Source organism: Lepidochelys kempii, chromosome 11 (genome assembly GCF_965140265.1).
Source record: "Lepidochelys kempii isolate rLepKem1 chromosome 11, rLepKem1.hap2, whole genome shotgun sequence".
NCBI lineage: Eukaryota > Metazoa > Chordata > Testudines > Cheloniidae > Lepidochelys > Lepidochelys kempii.
Window position 1 is genome coordinate 13008795 of NC_133266.1, and position 12798 is coordinate 13021592.

Below are 12798 nucleotides of genomic sequence, written 5' to 3' on the forward strand. Positions count from 1 at the left end.
ATTTGGTCCACACTGTTTAATGCATACTGTTACCAACACAGGAGAATCTCTCTTAACCTCAGTGCATGCCAGGAAGAGAGAGAGGAGGCAGCAAGTATATGGCATCTTGCATGCAAGGTAGACTATGCTGCAGCTCCTACTCTATTGATTTCCAGCCTTCTGCAATAGAAGTTCTCCCATTTGTTACAGATCCGTCCCTGGGTCCCCTACTACCATTTACATATTTGTCCTGTCTGTCAGAAGCAAAACCTACCTTTTTGCACATACTAATCTGCATCACAGCATAATTTATGAGGGCTTCTTTCAAGTCATGATTCTTTTGCTCTTTGAAGCGTTCAATATCTGCCCAGGCACTTTTCACAAACTCTCTGAAATGAAAACAATATAGTTTTGTCAATGTGAGTTTTTTTAAAAAATACTTAATATATTATGGGCCCCAGCCAGCTGCGACTGAATTTACTGGGAGAAGGACTCTGCCTTTGTCAATACCTGAAGTGCTACACTTTTACAGTCTACGAGTTGGATCACAGTAATTTCTATGCACCTCGGATGGGATCCTCATTTTATACTTTTACTTGCTCTAATATTGGAATGTATGTCACAATAATTCATGTAGTCCTTCAGAGATTTTTAATCGCAAATCACATAATTTTTTTATAACTGGAGACCTTCACAGATAGATCTGACTGAAGTTAATCTATATGGCCACAGAACTAAATTCATAATGAATTTATATTCAGAGCCTTGCCAGGCTCACTTAATTCTTCTGTGCCAGTGCTCTGGTGAGGGGCTTTGGGCCTCAGCATCCTCTTAGATCATCTCATTTCCTGTGAGAATCCTGTAATAGACCATCTTAAAATTCACTTGTCACGAGCATTTAAGTCAGTAATTGATGATTGCTTGAATGTTTGCAAAAAGTGGACACAAGCTTAACTGAAGCAAATTTATTTCAGAATAGAATACTCCCTTTTCTTGTTTGTCTGCAATATTTGCCTCCAGCTCTACTTAACCAGAACAGGGGCAAGTTCATACACTAAAGTAACCCATAGCTTACTGTTTGTACTGGACTTCGCAAACTAGACAAGTATTTGTTTGAAAACTGTTTCCTGAGCTATAAAAGCAGACGTCCAGCAATTCTGTCAAGATGATTAAGGAATTCAATTTACCATGTCCTAATTTCTATTGAGTATTTTGTTGTATTGAACTGCGTATGAACTGGTCTGTTTCTTATCTTTTGGTATGTAAGGATTACAGCTAACAGATAGCACACTCATCTTTCCTATAATAAAAATGAATGTGTTCGGACACAAATATATAGGTTTTGGAATGTGAGCTCCTACTAGTTAGAATACTAAGAATCAGTCATTCAAATGTAGCTTGCTGAAACATTTAATCACAAACAGAAGTCAACTATCCTTCATACAAAACTTTCTAAGGAATTATTAGCTTTAATGTCAGGAGCCATATTTATAGACTGAACTAAAACTACACCTGAATTCTACATTCAAGTAGCCACTAGAAAGCTCAAATCCTCAGTTGCTTACAGCCCACCTGTTAAATATATTACCAGATGAACATAAAACAAGAACTCAGCCATTAAATGGGCTCAGTAACTGGAAAAGCGATCAGTTCTTATATAAGCTACGCTCTCAGACCAGGAGCTAACTGAGCGTACTGTACTTAATTTCACAACTTGCAAATGACAGGAATTTTTATAGACAGCTCGTAAACACCAAGAATATATTAAAAACTCCACCTTTACCTGCCCTCCACATTTTTAGATTTCAATTGTTCTTCCCCTTCATGTATCTGTTCTTCTAGAACCTTTATTTTGCCTTCTCTTTGCTCAGGAGTTTCCTGACCAAACAGTTTGCTCGTCATTCCCTTTAGAGAAAATGTTCTCAGAGTCTAAAATCAAACAGAAAAATGCTCTTTGCTTTGTTCCAGTAGAATGATAATAATTATTTGGCTGGTGGAGTTCAGACACTGACATAAAGGGCTCTTCCATTTGAAAAATGTACTACAGCTAGATGGGTGCAAAAGGCATAGTAGTTCAAATTAAAACCAATAATTAAACAAACCTATATTAACTCCTATTTATTAAAAATTGTCTATCTGAAACTTCACATAGTCTCTAACCTCTTCAAAAACTGCCTTCAAATTACTTCCATTGCTGTATGCAGTGTTGTAGCTGTGTTGGTCCCAGGACATTAGAGAGAGACATGGTGGGTGAGGTAATATCTTTTGTTGGACCAACTTCTGTTGGAGAGAGAGACAAGCTTTCAAACTTACACAGAACTCTTCTTCAGGTTTGGGAATGTACCCAAAGAAGAGCTCTGTGTAAGCTTGAAAGCTTGTCTCTCTCACCCACAGAATTTGGTCCAGTAAAAGGTATTACCTCACCCACTTTCTCTCTTCAAATACTTTGATAGGTAAGAGTCTTATGGCCTGATCCACTGACCACCGGACTCAAGGGAATGACTCCCACTGATTTTAATGGGCTTCACTCGGGGTCCATATTTAATTAATTTGTATTCAGTCACCAATTTCTAATCTTCAAGTAATATTTCTTGTCATATTATATGAAAAAACAGTAAAATATTTCTACATTAAAATATTAATAACTTTAGCAGTAATTGTTTACTCTGTTTATTTACCTTTCAGATTAAATGCAAATATCTGTTTTTAGATATTATCTAATTCAGCCATTTTTCCTGGGGAGACGGGGGAAGGGGGAACCTAACATTTCATAATGGGGATGTTAAGCTTTTAAAAGGTACAACAAAGATTTTTTTCCCTCAGATGACTGTAACTAACCAGAAACTTTGGTCTTCGTAGTATTCTATTTCATTTCATTTGAAACACTTCAGATCACCTTACCTACAAGCCTGCATTTGCTAGGTCTTAATAAAAATAAGCCCTGCACAAACTGTATAAATCACCATGAAAATAAATTACTGTAAACCACTAAAAGATCTACAGCTCACGTGATACTTGTCATCATAACCAGCTGTCCGCATGTTATCTGTTAAATGCCATTTAGATGTCACCCTAACTTGTTTAGCTCTCTAAAAAAAAGAAAAAGAAAAAAAAATCCAAGTCTTGAAGAAGAAAATGGAAAACAGGCTCACTCCTGTTGCCAGTTCTTCACACTGTTGTTTTTTAGATGCCAGGTCCTGAGCAGCCATTTCCAAGTCATACTGCATTAGTTCATGTTTCCTGCAAACAGCCCTGAAAACATAATCAGTGAGCGATTTGTCATGTAATATTTTGTCTTGCTACGTTTTTACCACCTTCTAAGCTTTAAAAAAACAGTAAAAATGGGTTTTTTTTAGCATAAGTCATGTTCAGTTATTTATCTAGCCTGTATTTAATAGCCCTATAACAGTAAACATAACTCTGGCGCAAGCCTGCTAAATTACAAAATGTCTGGTGTGTTAAGTGATTTTATACTTCAGTGACCCTAAGTATATTCTCCTGCTGCTCCCTCTTCCATAAGCTCATACTAAGATTTTGCATGCCATATAAAACCATCCTCTATCTAAGGACATCCTTGTAAAATGGTTTCATTCAATATGTTACAGTAAAAATTCCAATAGCAGGAAACAGTTTACATGTCACTTTGGACACTGTGCCTGTGTGACAGGCAACAATGCACATTAATCTTAAGAAAACGTCTTTCACTGTAACTTAACCCAAAGTCTCCAAATTCCTTAGAGTGTACTAAAATTTTGTTTGTTTGTAAAAAGTGATAACTGTACCTAAATGTATACAGCGCCTTTCATTCAGAAGGATCACAACGTGCTTTGCAAACTTTACAAATGGATTTGCAAACACAAGTGTTGCCACTTCCTTAGTGAATGTAGCAACTGTAACAGGTCACAGCAACAGCACACAGTACTTTAGGGCAGGAAGGAGTACTAGGGGAGGCTAGGGAGGCAGAATGTATCTGTCACAACTGGAAGTTATTTGGGAAACTTAAAAAAAACTCCCATGGCTAGTTTTGAACAGCTGTAAGTGGTCAGAGACTCTCTTTTGTGTCTCATAATGGAAGATGGCATCTCTAGCAGAAGATTGTCCTGCAGCAGCATGCTGGGGCATTGATTCAAAGGGATGAGCACAGCTTAATCAACATACAGCATTACTTCTTAGAGGACCTGGATTTTGCCTGGAGGTTCTGCCATTGAATTACTAACCAGGTAAGCGATACTTAACTCTGATTGGCTTACTGGGCAATAAAAGATGCAAACAAATAAAAGATGCAAGGTATTTGCAGACTTCAGAACGTAACTGTGTAATGTTTTCTTCAAAAGTAAAAATTGTGAAGGATACAGACAGAAGTCTGCAGAGCATGTATCAAAATAAAGCAACAGAAGTACAGGGATTCCAATCTTTTATGTTAATATACTTACCGCAGAGCTTCTGCATAGAAAAGATATTCTTTTAGCTGATCTGCATAATGCTCTTCCTCTTCCAATATGTCGTCAATAGAAGCTGCATACCTGGTAAGTACAACCTTTGGTTAAACAGAAGAACCCCTGATTTAGCTTCTTAAATTATTTAAATACTGTAAAAGGGAAAGAACCCTATTTCTTAGCGGTAATCATAAGTTACCTTAAAAGTGTTCTTTATTATTGGATTTAAAAGGTATATTTTAATGCCAAACAGACTAATATAAACACTCCTAAAGGCCTGTTCCTTAAGTTATTACTACAATGAAGTGATAAATCTTACACTAGTCAACCATTTTCTGCTGAAGAAGAGGCTGTTTTTATTACAGAGAAAGGAAAAAAAATACAACTGGCTAAAGTAATTTATTCCTTTTCTTCAGTGATTTTTCAACAGGCAGCAGCAAAGTGAAAAATATTCATAAATTTCAGAGTGAGCATGGCATCTTTAAGGTTTGGTGAAGTGAACTTGATGCCTTCTAAAATGGTAGAGGCAACACTTAAGAGGTGGGTTTCACTTGACCCTCAGTCAATGGTGATGGAAACAATGGCATTTGAGAGTCCTCAGCACTTTGCAAAATCAAGCCTTTTAGTTCCTGAAGTAGAAAGTTCAACAACCTATGCTTCACAAATCAGAATGTCAGTTCAGACTAGCAGCTATATACGCAAGTCTTTGAGGAGCATATTTTCCAAAGTCCTCAGTATTGCCCTAACTGCGCCTCTTGTAGTCACTGGGAGTTTTACCACTGCTCCCATTGACTTCAATGGAGCAGCATTAGGCTGATGCAGAGACGTTTTGAAAAATCCCATCCCCTACTGTGCGTGGCAGAAAGTGACTTTTTAAATGTACAATCACTTAAAAAAGGTAAGAAATGTTGTCCAACAGCTTTCAATGGGCTCCCGTTGTTTGAAAAAAGTTAGCATTTTCAAGCATGCTTAGGGACAGAAGTATCTCTGTAAAATGGTTACTGCACATATCTTCTTGTGTACGTTTTGAGTTGTATCTGCTTAGCCTACTGACAGAAATAAGCGTTTACTGTTGTCAGCAACACAGAGCCAATGCAGCTGGGATGAATGAGCTGTGTTATATTCCACCTCCTGTAGCATCAACAAAACCAAGTAAGTTTGGATTCTAGAGTCTTTGTTGCAAAACCTAAAGCAGAAAGTATAAAAAACCCACCAAAATTACAACAAAATATGGAAGTAACAAAACTGCCAATCACCACCACGTTCTTAGGTTTCCTGTTATTCCTTGCATCCAATACTTCATGTGCGTCTTTCACATTGTAAGATCTTGGGCAGTCTCTTCTCCTATCTGTGTTTGTGAAGAAACCAGCACAAAAGGGACCGCTGGGCACTTGTCACCGGGTAAGGCATCTTCATACCAAGCACTACCCATGCCTGGTTTTCTTCCTAAATCATGGAATTTTGAGGGACAGGGAGCAGGTGATAAAGTCAGGCCTGCTGGCATATGTAAATGACAGCCTGTTCTCAGCAGGGAGGCTCTCCAGTAACTAGGGAAGGACTGGTAGTGGCTCCCAAGCTGAAAGAGAGCTGGGAGTGTGATCTGTAAGAGAGCTGGGAGTTCCTCTATTGAGATTCCTGTAGGAAACAACTGTGGCTGTTAGGTCTGCCCTGTCAAGGGTCAGGGTAAGGAGCCCAAGGGGGGACACAGCCAGAAGTTGGGAAGCAAATCAGGGGGCCTGCTGGAAGGTGATGTGAGCCCTTATAGATGAAAAGTGAAAGTCAGTCATGTTTGGGAGAACTATTTGTAGTTTCTAGTTGGGGGACTATGGAATCCTGAGGAGAAGACATGTATAGGAACCCCTCTGCCCAATCCAAGAGCTGGAATATAGAATAAAAAAAATGTAGGGCTGGAAGAGGTTAGCTAGTCCAGCCCCAGGGGCTGAGGAAGTAAACCTAGACCATCCCCAACAGGTGTTTGTCCAACCTGTTCTTAAAAATTTCCAATGATGAGGATTCTACAACCTCCCTTGGAAGCCTACCCCAGAGCGTAACTATCCTTATTGTTAGTAATTTTTTCCTAATAGCTAACCTGAATCTCCCTTGCTCAGATCAAGTCCTTTTCTACTTGTCCTACCTTCAGTCGATCACAGACCTCCTTATAACAGTCCTGAATATATCTGAAGATTATTATCACTTCCCTCCTCAGTCTTCTTTTCTCAAGACTAACCATAGCCAGATTTGTAAGCTTTCTGCATAGGTCAGGTTTTCCAAACCTTTTATCATTTTTGTTGCTCTCCTCGGAACTCTCTCCAATTTGTCCACAACTGCCTCCTGTGTCTTACATACAACACTGCTGTTAATACATCCCAGAATGTTATTAGCCTTTTTGCAATTGCATCATATGTTGGTTCATATTCAATTTGTGATACACTGTAACCCTCAGATCCTTTTGTGCAGTACTACTGTCTAGCCAGTTATTCCCAATGTTGTAGGTGTATATTTGATTTTTCCCATCCTAGATGTAGTACTTTGCACTTGTCTTTACTGAATTTGATCCTGTTGATCTCAAACCAATACAATATATAATTTGCATATTAATAAACCAGAGCCTAGGAGTGAGATTTTGTTCTGGACTGTGACTGTTGTGTGCATGATTTTATAGAAGGGGAGAACTGAGATACAGCACATCCAAGAAGGGTCCAGGCAAGGTGACCTTGTGACAGAAGTCCAATAATGTGTTAACAGCTTGCGTTTCAAAGGAGGTAGGAAGGATACAGGGATAAATTAAATAGAAGTAAAAACACACCGCACTGGAGCTGGAGCAGGGAACATGTTTCAATGCTATCTTTAATTACTGTCTGGTTCTCCAGATACATGGCTTTTTATGTGGCCACAAAAGCAACACTTTTGTGGTCCTGTTCAGAGTTTAAAGCCCACCAGTAATGTACAGCCAAGGAGGTGAGAGAAGGCTTGAACCCCAAGCATGTTGAGAAGGTGCTGTCTTTGAGCTTGAAGGGGTATGGCTGATCTCCTGCATAATAATCCATAAAAGGGCAATGGCATCTGCCCAGTTTTGTGAGAAAGGAGCATTACCACTGTGTCTGTACCAAGACTTGAATTTAAGGCTCTGTGGATTTTTTAAAAAGTTCCTAAAACAAAAGAGTTGGGATTTTTTTAGGGCTACAGATGGACTGTACTTCAGTTGCAGCCAAGTTTTTCAAGGGAAGATTTATGACTGAATGCTAGGAGTCGTTCTGCCCAACTCCCACCTAAACATACCCTAGAGCAGAATTTATACCAAAACTTAAATCATGATTTGACAAAGTAGTAGGTCAGCAGAAGCTGCACTTCTGACTATTTGAACCCAATTTTGCACACTTTAGGCCAAAACAGGTTAAACAAATCATGGAAATCCCCAAAGAGAAAGGGAAATGCACGGCAGTGAGCATGCTTCTACAAACAGTAAAATAAATGTTTCAGAGCTAAAACTTTCCAACATACTAGATTCACCTCATAGTCAATGGGAGTTGTGCAGCTAAAATGCTCTTGTTATACTTCAAACAAATTATTTTAGGTTGTCAGTTGATTATGGTGCAGCAATGCCAGAAAGGCTGGAGTCAAGTTTCTAAATTTAGGGGGGGGGTCGTTCATGTAACTGCTGACTGCACATGGGACAAATCAAGGGATAGAAAAAATGGATGGCACCATGAAAACTAATACACATACAGACACTCCCCCCATACTACACAACTATGTGGCTTCTTAAATAATAATGAGTTAAATAAAAGGGACAGAAACATTTGACTCACCATCAAAAATACTAGTAAAAATGAAGCTGGTATAAGCTGGACATGTGCAGAATAGTTTTAAATGTATTGTAGGGATAGGTTTAGATATTTATAATGTATACTTCCTGCTCAGAAACCATACTCTTTGTGCAACACTCTATACTACTTCCCATAACATTAGCTTTGGAGGGGAGGGAGAGTAGGGGAAGAAGAATTGTACTGCTCAATTATTTTTCCAGTTGATCCTGGAGGTGGGAGGGGAAAAACAAACAAACAAACAAAAAAACCCAACTTGTGAGTCATACATTGAGACCCTGAACAGGGATTTCACTACACACACCGTGAACTCCCTCATTCTCTCTCGCCCTCTCCATCACCCCCATGGTCAACTAGTTACATGCAGTGTTGCCAATTTAGTCACTTTCCAGTCCCCCCTGTAAATTTGAATATCACATTTAATTTCAATTCCTGGGGAAGACTGTCTCTGAATCTCACAACTGTGTCTCTGAACCTCACAACTGCTGTCTCCAGTAAAAAAAGAGCTAGGGAGGCCACTTCTGGGATCACCTGTTTGTTAGAGCAGAGAGGAAAACTATGCCATCAGAGGTCACCTTTGATTGTCATTCATTAAAGCACGGACTGATATAGGTTACCCTGGGAACTCTCCACCACCATCACTCTGGGTCTTCAACACTTAACAATGTAAAGGGCAGAAGTCTTAGGTGTTAAGTCTTACAACCCTCTTGTGCCTCTAACTGCTGTTTTATGGTAAAGTGGAGCAGGTATAAACTGGCGGGGGTATAATCTCTTGAACGAGGTATTTGTTCTATTTGCTTTGCTTTATTTGATTAAAATATCTTCTCAATGTTCTGACATCACAGCACGGTGCATGTTGATGTACCACAAAAGGGAAGCTAGGCAGGTTCAAGTAAGTTTTCATTTATCTGCAGTACTTGTTCACGCAACTGAAAATAAATTGATTTCTATGGGACTATTCAAATTTTGCAGTATTGTAATAAATATTTAACACTGCACTCCATTTCCTTATTCTTTCTATGCCCTTTTATTTGGGGTTACTTCTTGTAATGGGATTTCAGCTGTATAATAAAACTATTTTAACATTAACCATAAAAAGGTTTTTAAACATGGAAATAAATGCTTCTATGTTTCATTCCTAAACACTCATATTATTTAAGGATGTGATAAAAAATTCTCACTTTTTAAACCAAACGCTAATTTTGAGAATTCACTGTTAAACGAGCTTCTCCATAAAATTCTATCTAGCAGCAGGAATCTCAAAATTTACATCCCTTACTAAAACTGGACAAGGGCATTAACTTACAATACAGATGTAAACTGGCATCATAAAATAGTATTACTGGCAACCTAAAAGTTTTCTCATGATTCACTTTTAAAATAAGATTATCTTTTCCAATTAAAAGAGAAAATAGTCTCCTAGTTCCATTTGCAAAGCCACAGAACTCCTGAATTGGTTAAACAACTACTCTACCAGTGATTATGATTTTGTCAAGTAGAAGGAACCAGACAGAGATTGAATAAAAATTTCTCTACTATGTTTATTATTGCATAAAAAGTAAAACTAGGCAAACAAAAAGAATTCCCTATTGCTGTAGTACAGATACTATAAGCAATCCGAAGCGCTAAACAGGTTATTTTTTATTTTGAGGGTTCTGTTCTCCTTGTTTCATGTACATAACCATCATTGAATCTAATGGAAGTTAAACTTACGTAGTAAGGGGCAAACAGATACCCTTGCTGTGCTCAGTAGTGATTCCTGGTTACAACCACTATTTATTTCAGGGTGGTATTTGAAATTATTTTGGACTCCACTAAATAAGCCTTGGGTGCTGAACAGTTAAAAAAAAAGTTACTTAAACTTTTTGTTAAGTACAAATTAGTGTACCATCTACTGCATGGTGCAAAGCATTCCTGCCAAAAACAAATGGCTCTCATCAGGTCTACAGTACATTACAGTTTAATTCCACTAGTTTCTGGCATAGCAGCTTAAAAGAAAAGCTGGAAGAATTCCAAACACCTCTATAGTTTCAAAATAATAATAAAAAGTAACCCCTCTGACTCTCCTGAGGCCCTTTGAGCTACTTAATACAGTACACGGACTCTAAAAACAGCCCACATCCAAAAGTCAGTGAAATGTTGTGTACCCAATAGTAATATACCTCTCCCCCAAAGTTTTCTCAGTACATTTCTTATAGAATTCCCTGCCCCCCCTTAATATATGTGCATCTGGTATACATCAAACTATCAGATATTCACTCAGTACTTACACATCCATGTGATGGCCAGCACTCTGCAGCCCATCCCCCATCTCCTTTTCTATTGCACTCCATTCACTGGAGAAAAAAGCAAATCCAATGAGAAACAACATCACACATGAAGTTAAGGGAAGTTAATAATCAGCATCCTGTAAATAGTTTCTTTCCAGGTGATATTTGAATGGAAATTGCCTCAAAAGTTGTACCTAGCCAAACTGCTTTTCTACCTCTAAGCAGCAGCACTGAACACAATTTAATAGTGAGACAGTTTTAAAGCATTCTGGTCAGGAGTTGCCCCTGCTCCATCCCTCCCCAGACACAGACACACACACAGAGGGTTGTTGTTTTTTTAGTTCTAGTTCAAGAGGCAGGATGAAAAGAACCTTGTTTTAGTAGTGGAGGAGATTAAGAGAAATATTTTCTAACAGAATTGCAACACAAGGTTCATTCCTTTGTGTGGACACTTTTAGCGCCACTATCTGCAATACAAATGGTCTGTAAAGCTATACTACAAAATCCCAATATGGGAATCCTGCTCTTTTTTTTAAACTAATCAGAGAATAATCATTATACACGAGCAACACATCATCAGACAGAAACCTGCCACATCATACACTGGAAAAACTGATGGATTTATAGCATTCACAGTAGACTGGAGTCTCACTTCTGAAATAAGACTCTCCAAACTGGATTTTTTTCTTAGGATCACTGTATATTGTTGACTATTTCTATAAATAGGTAAAAATCACTAAAGTGCCACTCCACTAAAGAAGCCTAGAGTTACCAAACAATCATATTTTATTTATATGGAGAGATAGATGAGATAAATGATTAAGTGAATGTCAGTTTATGGATAATGCAGCCACCAAAACTGGAGTGGAGATGGCAAGCACTTAGAAGTTCACCACAAGTAAATCACAGTTATGTATTAAACTCATTATCTCTTAACTCTGCACATGTTATTTGGTTTTATCTGTTATCCTAAAAATGTACCTCCTCCCCCATCTCTTAAATATAGAATGTACTTTTAGTTATCCTCCTCTTTGTGTAATTTGTGTCTAGTATTTATTGTTCTATACTTTACATACAATTTAAATAAATTCTACTCTGTTAATGTTGACATTTGTTTATCCTTGTGTTATTACAAAAATGCACCTAATTTAATTTAAAACCCCCAACCAGAAAGACATCTGCAATCCATTAACCTGGTGAATTAAATATAGCACTTGTACAGATTGTATAAGCAGAAGGTTCCCCTTAACCAGAAGTTAGATTCTTTAATTCTCCAGCGAAATAGAAAACTTGAGTATGCAACTCAGGCACATAAATCAAAAACTATTTGTTAATTCAACTTCTAAAACGTGTACTAGAATATACCTGAGAGACTGTTGATTTTTTAATGTATTGAAAGGATCGGGGTACCTTTCAGCACTACAGATACAAAGTAACAATTTATGAACTATATAAAATAAATTAATAGGAAGCATTCTGAAGGAACAAACAGTTTAGAACTACACCTCTACCCCAATATAACACGATCCAATATAACACGAATTCAGATATAACGCGGTAAAGCAAAAATGGTTTTCTGTCTTGTCTACAACATTGGTTATCAAACTGGGGGTCACAACCCAGTTATGTGGGGGATCGTGAGCCCTGACTCTGGCAGGGACACGTGGCTGCGAGCCCCGACCCCGGGCTTGATGTGAAGGAGGACATCAGATGCACCCTTTCTAAAGCAACACCAAGAATAAAACTTCTTGTGTCAAGTACTGTATTAATAACGGATATGCTCGAGGCCAAAGCAAGTTCGATATAACACAGTTTCACCTATAACGCGGTAAGGTTTTTTGGCTCCCAAGGACCATGTTATATCGGGGTACACGTGTAATAAAAAAGACAATAATCATGAAGTTATATTATAAATAAATAAATAAATAAAATAACTTCATCCAGTTCAAACTTAAAAAGTTCAGCAAAGGTAGAGAGATCTGTGTCAAATACAGCAACTTGTCAGTGTCTTAGTACTGAGCAGTGACACTTTCCAATGCACATATTTAGTAAAACAAAATATATCAAAGTTTACATTCCAAAAATAAGGATAAATAAGCTTCATCCATTACTTGCAAACTATCTAAGCTTCAGGAAACTAGATTATGTATTTTAAAAACCTGTTCTAATTCTTACCTGAACACTCTCCCATAATTCCCATGCACTTTGTATACACCATAGAGACGGTCTGCCACTCTCTAAAACAAACATTTGTAAGTCAGTTTTTTGGACAAGCCCATTTCTTTTATA

At 37.9% G+C, this 12798-nt stretch overlaps 1 protein-coding gene across 3 annotated transcripts in view; it reads right to left on the reverse strand.

Annotated features, from left to right (window-relative positions):
- SNX4 (sorting nexin 4) overlaps positions 1–12798 on the reverse strand; it is an 83261-nt gene that overhangs the window by 5635 nt on the left and 64828 nt on the right. For all 3 annotated transcript variants that reach the window (XM_073305188.1, XM_073305189.1, XM_073305190.1), the window contains exons 8-13: positions 12685–12746; positions 10510–10575; positions 4413–4502; positions 3132–3231; positions 1763–1908; positions 254–368 (exon numbers count right to left, since the gene is read on the reverse strand). In XM_073305188.1, coding sequence (XP_073161289.1) covers positions 254–368; positions 1763–1908; positions 3132–3231; positions 4413–4502; positions 10510–10575; positions 12685–12746 — 579 coding nt within the window. The remainder of the gene's footprint in view (positions 1–253; positions 369–1762; positions 1909–3131; positions 3232–4412; positions 4503–10509; positions 10576–12684; positions 12747–12798) is intronic.